Source organism: Malaclemys terrapin, chromosome 22 (assembly GCF_027887155.1).
Source record: "Malaclemys terrapin pileata isolate rMalTer1 chromosome 22, rMalTer1.hap1, whole genome shotgun sequence".
NCBI classification, from domain to species: Eukaryota; Metazoa; Chordata; order Testudines; family Emydidae; genus Malaclemys; species Malaclemys terrapin.
The window spans coordinates 18,210,836-18,223,258 of record NC_071526.1 but is presented as its reverse complement, the minus strand read 5'-3'; the positions used below and the strand labels follow the sequence as shown (position 1 = coordinate 18,223,258).

Sequence of the window (12,423 nt, the reverse complement as noted above, 5' to 3'; positions counted from 1 at the left end):
GTCCATCCATCCCCATACATGCCGCTCTATCTCTCTCCATGTGCCAAGACAAAGCACCAGAGCTTTGCTGTTTGTGATAGGACTGAATTAGTGACACGCTCTGCGTGGGCTTGCCTCCCCCAGTGTTAATCAGTCCCAGGAGGGATATTGTCTGGTGTATTGACAGCCTCGATCCCTTTCTATTCCAGCCTGTGACCAGCTCGCCCTGGGGGTTGTAGCAATATTCGGGCCTTCTCAAGGCTCCTGCACCAATGCTGTTCAGTCTATTTGCAATGCACTGGAAGTCCCCCATATACAACTTCGGTGGAAGCATCACCCTTTGGATAACAAGGACACTTTCTATGTCAACCTTTACCCCGACTATGCTTCTCTCAGCCAGGCCATTCTGGACCTTGTACAGTATTTGAAATGGAGGTCAGCTACCGTTGTTTATGATGACAGTACAGGTAGGTGAAGGGGGAGCGAAGCAGCTCATTTATTGTGGGTTCCGTTTCGGGACTTTTCCCATGTGCCCTGGTGGAGTAAAATCGTGTTATGTGCAGTGAGACGAGTCCTCACGGACAGATCCGAATTCCTCATGAACTCACAGCAGAAGCGCACAGGGTTATTTGGAATATGTCTAAAGCTTTTACAGACTTGTCAATGGGGCTAGCCTTCATCACCACGGCTGCTGACAAGGGCCAGATGAAGGATGAAGTTCTCTGCCAGTGTAACTGGTGCCACTTCACTGAAGGCAGCGGCGCAGTGTCAATTTACATGAGCAGAGAATTTGGCAGGTACAAAGCTGAGGGCACAAAGCTCCCGCTAATGGCATAACTGAGCCTACAAAGCCTTGGTTGTCTGGCTCATACCATAGAATGCACCTTACAGACGTTTGCAGGTAGAGGGAGCTGATGATAGGGGAACAAAGCCCAGCAAAGCACCTGCTCTAAAGATAAAATCATGTTGGGTCGCTTGTTCAAGACAATTTCACGAAACCAGCTAGTTTCCTTAGGGGAAGTGCTGAGAAGAATGCCGTGTGACATTGCTGTTGACTAATGTGGCTCCCTGTATATTCCCCTCCGTGACATGTTCAAATGCACGTCTTCCATTTTGCACGAGGACACTTGTCATTGTCTCTCCCTCCTTTGCAACGGCCTTCTATTGGGTTTCTTCTTGCACCGCTAGATCACACTAACTTTAACCAGCTGTGGCCCGCACGGCACTGTGCTTTCTCCAGAGGAAAGAAATGAGTGCATGGGTAGAAAGAAAGTCTCCGATTATTTTCTTTTTCTGCCCACAGTTATGGCCGTAATATAATATGATAGAGACGAGATTCTTCTCTTCAGATTGGAATTAATTACCCCTAAAGACTCGGCTTGACCCAAGTCTCAGTTAATTGGACTTTTTTTTCTTTTTTAATCTATACACAGTAAATGAAACAGATTTTGGAGTTGTTGGCTGGCTGGTTGTCAAGCTCTCTCTTTTCCCTGGAACACAGGCTCTTAATTTGCAGGGGCATGACCCCAAAGCTGTAGGGGGTCATGACTGTCCTGCTAATGCCACATGGCCAAATAGTAGGGGGAAGGGCGCATCCTGGTTAGATCTCAGCTAGATGGAAGGTGGGTTATTAGGAATGGGGTTTCTGATACAGTAAAAGTTGGAAAACAATTGCCGTAGATGTGGTTGAAATTTAAAACCGCGGCCCAGCTGCATCCTTTATTTCGGTAGACATTTAAAAAATGCTAAATATTGGGGGGTGGAGGGGGGAAGGGAAATTATTTTGTGAAATCAAATTGTGAATGAAAATTAACAGTTGCCCAGTAAGAGTGTGTGGAGGAACCCGGAGCCCAGTGGATGTGGAAGGGACCCGCTGCTGGCAAGAGCAGCCCGCCCTGATAATGCTGTGGGTTTTGTCTTTTTGAAATGCTGCTCTCTAAGGCCTGATACGGCTGCAGGAGCTTATCATGGCCCCATCAAGGTACAACATCCGGCTGAAGATCCGCCAGCTGCCCATCGACACGGAGGATGCCAGGCCCCTGCTGAAGGAGATGAAGAGAGGCCGGGAATTCCGCATCATCTTCGACTGCAACCACCTGATGGCAGCTCAGATTCTCAAACAGGTGAGCTCCGGAGGGGCTGCCGCAGGAGGGGTCCTTTGGAAGGTGGGAAGCCTCTGGGAATTCATGCTCATGCAAGGATGATAATCCAGCTGAGACACCTGTGGTGTGCCCCTGCAGGTAACGTCCTTTACAATAAATATGGGACTTTTGCAGTGGCAAATGCTTTGCTTAGGCTCTTTTGGGCAATGTTCTGAGGCTATAGTTAAAGCGACTTCCCCTACACATGGTTTTTACATCTGAAAATCACAGGTTTTGTACAAAGAACTATGCTACAAGGGTCAGGTTGCAGTGCAGAGCACACAGAGAACACCAAAGTTAGGGCTCCATTGGTAACCCCAACTCGGCTCCCTTGTGCATCGGTATTAAAATTAAGGCTGGCCACACCATTGCTGTCAACACTTTTTTGTTGCAAAATTAGTTTTTTGACTAAATGAAAATTTTCAGGAAAGTGTCTGATTTCTGCAGGAAATTTCAACTTTTCTTTGGGAAAAAAACCCCCAAATAATGAAAAGTAAAAGTTATCCACTTCAGGGAGGGAAAAAAATCCAACCAGCTCTAGTTAGGATACAAGGCCAGAGCCTCAGCTGGTAATAGTGGGTGCAGCTGCATTGGCTTCAGTCTTTAACTATATGATCATATACCATTTCCTCTGTGCCACGCAAGCGGCTCTCCAGCCCTCAGTGCGTGAGTGCAGCACTTGTTTCTCCCTTTGTCAGCCAATGTATCAAATCAAATTCTGCTCTTGGCCACTTCTGTCACTGTTCATTTAGCCCCGTCCCTGCACGAATGTTGTATTACTTCCTGGTTTCATGTCATCTCTCCCATCTGTCCTGCCGCAGGCCCCGTGAGCACGCACACACGGGGACATTACACGAGATGCTACATTTTGGTAGGAACTGCTGCGAGGTACGCGTGTACACACACAGCTAAGAACATTCTGTAGAAAGCTACATTTTGGATAAGATCTGTGATGTACGCGTGTGCGCATGCACACACACACACACACACACAAGAAACCACAAATTTGGTCACAATGGAAAGTCCAAGATTGCCACATTTCTGGGTCCTTTTATTGCTATGTTGGGTAATTCTCCGAGTGTGAGCCTAGATGTCAGTGATTTCCCATTGACCAGCTTTTTTTCTGCTTCTTGATTTGTGTCTCTCACATGCCAGCAGGCCTGGATTTCACCCCTTCCTCTCCCCCTTAGGTACATGCCATTAGGGTAAGAAATGTCTGCTCTAGGAGAGTTAAATCACACTTGCATTTGCTGATTTTTTTTATCCCAGCCCAGGGAGACCCAACATATTGTTTAAATAAACGTTCTGCCCTTGAAGGACTAAGCAGCCCAGCACACCGAAGAGGGAATTCTGTGCTACTGCAAAATGAGGGGAAGTGTCCAGAGATCAGAAAGCCAGGGAGGGATTATTTAACGAAGTAATGAAAGGAATCCTCATCTCCTGTCTATTATCTTAACAGGCTGGCTGTATTTGGTGCTGTTCACTTATTATGCAATTTTTGATAGTTTATTGTGCCATCTGCTCTGCTCATCAGTGTGGGTAAAGAATAATGGGAGCTTGGGGGACGAGGGCATGAAAGGTTTCTTGTATGTGGGTTTTTTTAGGAAACAAAAACCAGGGGTATTTACTTATAATCCATAGACCAGTGGTTCTCAACCTATTTACCATTGTGGGCTGCATATGCAGCTCTCTATGTGTTATGGGGGTTGCATCCGCATAATAATATATATTACCTGTGTGGCCCTGAGGATGTCACATGGGCTGCAGCTGTGTGCTGATTGGCCTTGAGAAACACTGCCAACGAGAATTGCTGGTTGTCCAGGATCGAGCACCAAATGACCTTAAGAGCTCTGGAGAAATGTTACAACCCCGCTCCACCCGCACCTCAATTGGCGTCTGTGTGTTTTTGCAGAGGCACTTATTTAATACTGGCAAAGCCCCCTGCTGTGTACCAAGCTCTCCCCATGGCATCTGCCACAGTCAGTGCTCATATCTGGGGGGCAGGGGGGTGGATTGAGGAGTGGTGATAGTTCCAATTTTTTCCTGCATCTTTTCTGACTGGCAGCAAGTATGAATCTGGCATGATACTGGTGAAATGGAGCCTTGCTCTCTGCAGGAAGGGTTATGGAGACCGTGAGTCCAATCTGCTCATCCCCTGCAACTTCTGCAGGCCTTTACACCAGTGCAAAGTGACTGTCAATTTCCACCAGATTAGAATGGTAGGGTTCTGTTCCCACTTTGAATTAGTGGGGCGGGAGGGGAAGAAGACTGCGCAAGATACAGGAACAGCGCATCACGCGTCACACGTTTGTGCAAAAGGGTTATGATTCAGAACCAGACACTTTCTGTTAAACAATAGCAACTTTTCTGTATTATTCCCTTCTGGGAGACTTTAGCAAACATGCCAATTAAACCACACGCAAGCCTGGCCTACAGCTTTTGCTCTGAGTTCACCTATTGCACTGGACACATTTGGCATGCAAAGCAGGAGAGGAATCCTGCCAAGCTGCCCCATTAAATAACATAGATATAGGACACGTTTTCCAAAAGTGACTCCTGATTTTTGGGTGTGCAGTGTGAGATGCCTTAACACCGTCTGATTTTCAGAAAGTGCTCTCTTCAACTCAGGCCCCTCGGAGGTGGCCCAAGTTGGGCACCCTGGATTATGAGTCACATTTGAAAATCTGGGTCCCGGTCTATTTAACACAGTCATTAAAAATGTCCCCATAGCGATTATGGCTTCAAGGCAACTCATAGTCACCCTGGGCAATCCTTTTAAACCCCACTAACCCACGAAGGACTATCCCAACAGCTTCAATAACACAGATAGCACATATAAGACTATCCCATTCCCAGGAAGCAGATGTGGAGTTTCTTGGGATAGCACCAGGGAGTTAAAGTATTTGCTGTTTTATCCTCTTGCACTATAATTTCACTTGAGAAAAGGCTTTGTTGCCAGGTATGTCTGGTCTCAGTCTTTCTGGTCACGAGTTTACAATCACATCTGTTCTCTGAACTCCCAACTTTCTCTCTCCTCCTCCTTGGCCGCTGTCTGTGAATGGATTGCGGAACTCCTATTCTGCACAGTTCTACTTTTACTACAGCTCCCACTCTCTCTCCTCCTGGTGTTTGTTGATAGCCTCTCTACCGTTCTGCGGGTTGTTTTTTGCTTTATTTCTTTATAAAAGCAGAGGCATTTTCTGCCTTCAGACTCATGCCTCACACCAGCATGTGATGGCAGGATTGGGCCCCGGCACATTAACATTTACCATCATGGATGACTCAGAGAATTACAGCCTCATTGCTCTGGGTCGAAATCTTCTGCTGATACCAGAGACCTGGTTATTTTTGCATTAATAGCATCATGTTTTTTAAAGACATCCAGGTCAAGGAATGGAATTAAGGGAAAACTTTGGATTCTGGGTTTCTAGGCCCTGCGATCTGGATTGGCCCATCCTCTCCATGTTTCCTAACCCCCTGCTTCTTTTCAAACTGTCCTTCTCTTCCTCTGAGCTAAACTCTGCCCTAGTAATTGTAGCAGAACCAAACAGAAAGCAGAGAGAAGCAAACATCCCCCAAGGTCAAAAACCCAAACCTCCCTTCTGTTTGAAAACATTTCCAGGAGGATTCCTTTCCTAGATACACTAGGGCTGTGCCCTGTTGCAAGGGGACTGGATTTGGTGATTTACTCCAGGCTCTTTCTGGTCCAAAAGATTCAGTGATATGTATCGTAGAATTATTCATTCAGTCTAGTTTTATTAATATCCATCACGGCAATGATGTGTGCGAGTCATCGTTTATATGGACTCCTGCTTCTTGGTCTGCCCTGATCCCTTTTGCATCTCAAAGATTAGCTGTAGAAGGAAACACTAAAATATTGCATCTATTAACTGATCACTGCTTTACACCCTGTGCTTCAAAGATGCTGACATGCGATTTCCTCCAGACTAAAGGAGCTAAGGCAGCTATGAAAAAAAATAGCTATTTGTTTCTCTGGACATCTGCAGCTCCTGCTTCCTGCCAGAAACTGTCTCGCCCTTCATTCCAGCCAACTATTAAGATCTACTGCAATGCTTCTTGGAAATAGTAAACATTGCCCTGGGTGCCAGATTTTGCTCCATTTCTGGAGCAGTCCTTTCAGCCCATCAAGCAGTTTTAAATGTATACTAATTGATTTGACTTCATTGAGAGAATAATACTGAACGGCTGAGTGGCTTCCCTCCATTCTCCTCCCCCCCTGGACTTTTTCTGACCCCCAAAATATTTCTAATTAGAGTCCCAAATGCTAATTATAATCCTCCGTTGATTATGTTCAGAAAAAAGGGGAACAGCCGTTTTTAAAAAATGAGTTGTATGAATGTGGTAGGCACCAAAGACCCACACTAGCCGCGACAGATGGAAATACACAGCAATGCCAATACAAATGTAAGGAATAAAAAGCTTTACACTTCACCTTTTAAGATCAACACAAGGCAGCAGTACTCTGGTGGTGGGCTGTTTGTCTGCCTAGGTTCCTATAATGTTGCCCATCACCATGGTATCCGGACGACCTTCCTCAAGAAGTAAGCACAGCCATATCTTTCTCCCTCTGTCCCAGCCAGGCCAGCAGCGGCCAGCTGATTGTCAGTGTTAGGATTTCACTGGTATAGGACATGTGGAGATGCCCAGCAGCGGCGTAGCGAGCGCCCTCCGTACCCTCCGACCGGAGGGGCCCCGCAAGGAAGGGGGCCCCTAAAAGTGGCAAAATAAATACCGCATTCCAGTTTCTGCATTGTAAGGGGCCACACCCGGACATATGTTCGGAGGGGGCCACCGTTCGGAGGGGGCCACGTTCTTTGTTGCTACGGCCCTGATGCCCAGGTGTTGTAGTAAAATCTCTGGATTTTTCTCACTGCTGGAGCGCCATGCCCCACTGAAGTCAATGGGATCTGAATGTGCTCAGTACCTGTTTAAAACAGGCCACAGGGGTTGTAGGCCTTGATTCAGCAAAGCATGTAAGCATATGCTTATGTCCCAGGAACTTAAAGTTAAGCGCATGCTTAAGCACTTTGCAGAATCAGTCCAGCATCCAAATGTGTTTCCTGTTTCATCTCTCTGCATGTATCAGCCCTTCAGGTGTTTTTCTTTCACTGTTTCTTCTAGACAGTTTTACCAGACATCTGGCTAACCCTCTTTTCCCCCCACTCTTCTTAAGGCTATGGCAATGGGAATGATGACGGAATACTACCACTTCATCTTCACTACTCTGGTAAAGTATCAAATCAATGCAACTCCTTTTCCTGTCCCCATGCACCGGGAATGAAATGTGAGCAGGTGCTGCATGTAGTCAGCGAGCCGTACGGAATGCTTTTTTCTGGGTGTGTCATACAGCTCCTGGACCCTGGAGGGGCAGGGTGGACCTGTATTAACAGAACAGTGACTAGGAGGTTTTACTTAGCTTTGGTCTAAAATCATTTATTTTTTCATTTAAACCGGCCTTCACATTGAAGCATCACGTAACCGTTCATGTTAACAGACACGCTGGTTCCCCTCTCACGCACGCTGCTTTTCATCAGTGTAACTGCATTTACTTGTCTGGAGTTACTCCACATATACACAAGTGGCGGCAAGAAGAGAATCAGTCCCGCACTATTTATTCAACTTCTTTTCCTCCCATCATTTTGGTCTCGGTGCGACGTCCACATGCTTAGCTTTCAGCGTGTGAGCAAAGGGCCTTAGCCATTGTGGATGGGATTTGTGGGTGCTGAAATTCAACAGATGTTGGGAACCTCTCTGCTGAGGCTCTTTTGAGAACCGCATCCTAACCCTCCTTGCTCTGGTAGATATTTCGACACGGCAGGTTTATTTTGCATGAGAAGAATTCAGCTTGAAATTATCTTCAGTCTCGTTAAACATGGGCTAGTTCCCCTCTGACTCCAGGAGGCATTTTTCTTGGCATGTGTTTTGTTTTTGTTTTTGTTTTAATTTAGGGTGTTATTGTCTGGGACTCTCCTGAATTTGGCATGATGCTAAAAAAACTCATGTATCTTTCCCATTTAGGAAAGAAACATAATAAACTAACCCTTAAAATTTGCAAAACTTATTTTTCAAATACAAAAGACATTTTAATTACTCCTACTGCCATTATCTATTCCAGGCAGCTTTAAGCAGTTCCCAGATAACCTCCTATTAATCAGTCCCAGCTGAGCTCATAGTACATCTCATGTGTAGGTAAAGCCTGGGGAGGGGGAAATGATAATAAATTAATAGATAAGCAATCGCAATTAATGCCACTTTCCTGAAATAACAGTTATACCATGGGAGAAACGTTTTAATCTATTATTCCTGAAGGCAGTGTTTTCCTAGCTTACAATGCGCATTCTCCAGCTTCGACCGTACTAGACCCATGGGGCGCTAATGAATTAGTCTATTATGTTACAGGGAATGTTTCTGAAAGGTCCCTAATCAGTGCTGAATACACTGGATCACCATTTAGCATGGAAAGTTTCACCACTGTGACTAACAGCAAACCTGAGTTCAATATGTCGGGCCCCCTCTTGATCTTCCGTCTAACAGAGATGGGAGCCGGGAGCCGGCAAGATGCCCCGCGAGGCCGTTGTCTGGTGTCAAGCATAGCCCCTGCTTCCATATGAGTTAGGGTTTGATCCTGCACGGGGCTCAGCACCCTCAGCTCCCATTGGGCACCTCTAGAAATGGCTCCGCAGCTTGTAGGATTGTGCGGCGCCCGTACAAAGAGACGTCTCCCTAATGCAGCTGTTTGAGGGTAGTTCAGGAAAGCTGGGGACTCAAGCTACGGAGTGTCCTTAGAACCTGTGCACCAAGCTCAGAGTGAAAGAACGTGCGCAGGGCAGCGTCTCAGGTAGGCGCATGCACCAATAGAGGAGCTAGAATAAAGGGGGAAGAGGGCTGACGTTCTGCTGCGTACTCCACTCATCCAGCCGAGCTCAAGATCTCCGCTGCACATTGCACGGCTCTGAAGAGGGCTAAGGCTTAACGCTGATGCAATCTGTAGCCGTGTGTACTGCGAAGGGTGAGTTCAGTACCTGGAGGACTCTTACTCTGAGCCTGAGTGGGAAATTGCACAGCGGAAGACTTGGGGCAGACCTGATTATTAGGCATTTAAATTAAACTGGACTGGCTTTCAGCTCACCCTACTCCTGTGAAACTCAGCACATCAGGGAGGCAGGTCACGTCGATAAAAAGAACAGGAGTCCTTGTGGCACCTTAAAGACTAACACATTTATTTGGGCATGAAGCTTTCATGGGCTAATGCTCAAATAAATGTGTTAGTCTCTAAGGTGCCACAAGGACTCCTGTTCTTTTTGCGGATACAGACTAACACGGCTGCTACTCTGAAATCAGTTAGTTGTGTTGAAACAGGGAATCAGGTGCCTGACTTTCTTATTATTACAGTAGCATCTGGAGGCCTAAGCCAAGATCAGGGCCCCGTGGTGCTAGGTGACATCCAAAGCCAAAGAGCTCTGCTGAAGTCAAATGGGGGTTGTCAGTGCAGTTGTTGCTGGATTTGGACCATAGCAAGTCCCCGCCCCTTTCTGTGTGTCTGCAGAGCTGCTAACACAATAGATCCCTGATCTCTGCTGGTGTAGACTCTCAAGAAGCAATGTCTGTCATGGAAGGTGGAGCTTCCGCTAGGAACTTTTAGCTGGGAAATGTCAGGGGTGTAAAAGCAGCTCAGTAACTCTGAAAAGCAATGTTCCCGAGAAGGGGGGCGGGGATGAATCTGAAGCACCAGAGTCTGTGACGGAAGGAAAAGGGAGATGAACTGGAAAATGGAAACAGATGCTCCAAGTTGCAGATATAGGAGAGGCAGGAGCAGAAGGTCTGGGAGGGACTAATACGGTGATTTTTTTTCCCTTGCAATTTTTGCAACTCAGTTTGAATTCTTAATTGTCCTTTTATCTCTAGAAGCTGGAGAGTCAGATTTCAGCTGAGATTTCAAATGGGCTGGAGGAGAGTGGAAAGACTCAAGTTAGCTTCCATGGTTGCGAAATCAGGCCCTTGGGGAAGTGAAGGGCTACAAGAGACGCAGAACAGGAGATAGTCACACCCAGAGTATGGGCAGGGTGAGAACGGAGGCCAGTGCTGGAGGCATGGCAGAGAGGGGAATAGAGAGATAGGAGGTCATGGAGGTCAGTTGGAGCTAGCTGGATGGACTTTGTCATGTACAATTAAAGCTGTGGAAGTGAATCTGCTGCCTCAGAAATGAATTCATCACCTTTTCCCGAAGCACTAACAGATACTCTATGCCTAAAAATTCTGATTGCTGGAAGAATGAGGAATACGAAAACTGTTCCCCTGGGGTCGAGCAATAGACTAATAAACCCATAGTCTGAGATAAAGATGATCTTAACCATCCAAACCCTGCTGCGATTAAACATCCGCACTCTGAGTTCAGTCACCTGGCATCATTTACGAGATGACACTCAAGTCTGATTTTCAGCCTGCTCTTTAACTAGATCTCTGGTTTTCTACCTAAAATGTTGCAGGTGAAAAATGGGCAATGCAATTCTTTGTGGGTGTGATTGGTGACTGGACCTGCAAACATCTACATGGCATCAGCTGTGCACTTTGAGGGTGCAAAATAGGAGGCCAGCTTTTAAAAATAAAAGCAGGCCCTAAAGGCTTATTAAGGCCCAATAGCTGCAACGATTCCCAGTTCTTCTACTGAGCGTGCAGTCATAGAGGTCTGGAATGTGCTGGTTTTATCACACTCTGATTACGGTTCTGCATTTGGGGCCAATGCTCTGTCAGCTGTTCCATAAATTACAAATTCTGCAAGCAGGAGAGTGCGCCATCAGGGTCATTACACAGGGTCAGCCTGTGACCAGGGTCGGCGCTTCCATTTAGGCGACCTAGGCAGTCGCCTAGGGCATCAGGATTTGGAGGGTGGCAATTCTGCGGCGGGGGGGTCCTTCAGCGCTCTGGGTCTTCGGCAGCAATTCTGTGGCGGGTCCTTCACTCGCTCCGGGACCCGCCGCCGAAGTGTCCCAAAGACCGGGAGCGCGGAAGGACCCCCCCGCCGCAGAATTGCCGCCGAAGACTGGGAGCGCGGAAGGACCCCCCCGCCGCAGAATTGCCGCCGAAGACCGGGAGCACGGAAGGACCCCCCGCCTAGGGCAGCAAAAACCCTTGCGCTGCTCCTGCCTGTGACTTCACCAAAAACCACATTTGCATAGCTAAGCTGGTTCCTGTTGGGTGTCAGGAGAGATCAGTGTCCCGCCAGTAAGATGCACAAAGATCTCCAGTCCTTGCTTCCTCACTGAGAGATTCCCTGTTGTCTCCTGGATGAATCCCCTTAAGGAGTTGCCAAGCCTATTCCTAAACTCGATACCTGCTTGGGCAAAGCTTCCGTACCAGACAGCGCTCTGGCCTCGCTAACTCTTCCCAGTGCTGCTCTTGAACAGCTAACAAAATCCAGCAAATTGCTACGCGTGCTGTTAACATCGCCCAGTAATCTCCCAAACTGCGTCTGTGTGTTTGCAGTATGCTGCCTATACCGGCACACTGGCCAATGCAGGAAACATGATGGTCTGTTCTTTAACTCACCCTTGGGCAGAATGGAATTGTGTGGCTGAAGTGGTATATTGTATGGACCATCTCTCTCCTGTATTGAGACGTGCACCCAGTGATCCCTGCCTCATTGCACAAGCAATCTGGGCCAGATGACTCACACAGGGACTGCCAGAGACTATCAGACAGAAAAACGAGACTTCACCAGCAGGGGATCAATTAACGGTTAAAATATAACCCAACTTTTCAAAATCCCTTCTGGGAACAATAAACGTATACCCATCCTTATCGCTTCAGCCCCTTTGAGCCATAGCAGGGAGACCTCATTACTACCCACAATAACAAAGCTTTGCCAGAAAACAAAGCACTGGCCCGTGTGGGTGGACACTGAGGCTGGGATTAATAGGGTGGAAATTCCCCCATGAACAGCCATTCACTCCACATTCCAGAAATGCTCTCTCCTTAGACAGCCCCTGTCACCACAGCGATAAGAGAGGGTTTACGAGGAGAAATGACAACAACAGTCTCTCCCTTTCTCCCTTCCCAGCTGGAAAGAGAAATGGCTTGCTGAGTTCCTAGGGCTCCCTGTGTTTGCATGTGTGAGTTGTGTACGTGTGCAGGGGACAGTGTACGTGCAGAAACTGTTGAAGTTGAAGAACTGAGTCTTGTCTCTAGGCCTGAGAGTGGCTGGATCCCAGGTTCTTTCTCAGGGCGGTGAGCTCCATAGCCTGGGAACATCTGGTCCCCTGCACCCATGGGTCTCCCCCATTGG

General features: G+C 47.3%; 1 protein-coding gene across 2 annotated transcripts in view; it reads left to right on the top strand.

The window, feature by feature from the left end:
- GRIK3 (glutamate ionotropic receptor kainate type subunit 3) overlaps positions 1–12,423 on the top strand; it is a 234,016-nt gene that overhangs the window by 133,212 nt on the left and 88,381 nt on the right. For both annotated transcript variants that reach the window (XM_054012104.1, XM_054012105.1), the window contains exons 3-5: positions 189–446; positions 1,921–2,102; positions 7,315–7,368. In XM_054012104.1, coding sequence (XP_053868079.1) covers positions 189–446; positions 1,921–2,102; positions 7,315–7,368 — 494 coding nt within the window. The remainder of the gene's footprint in view (positions 1–188; positions 447–1,920; positions 2,103–7,314; positions 7,369–12,423) is intronic.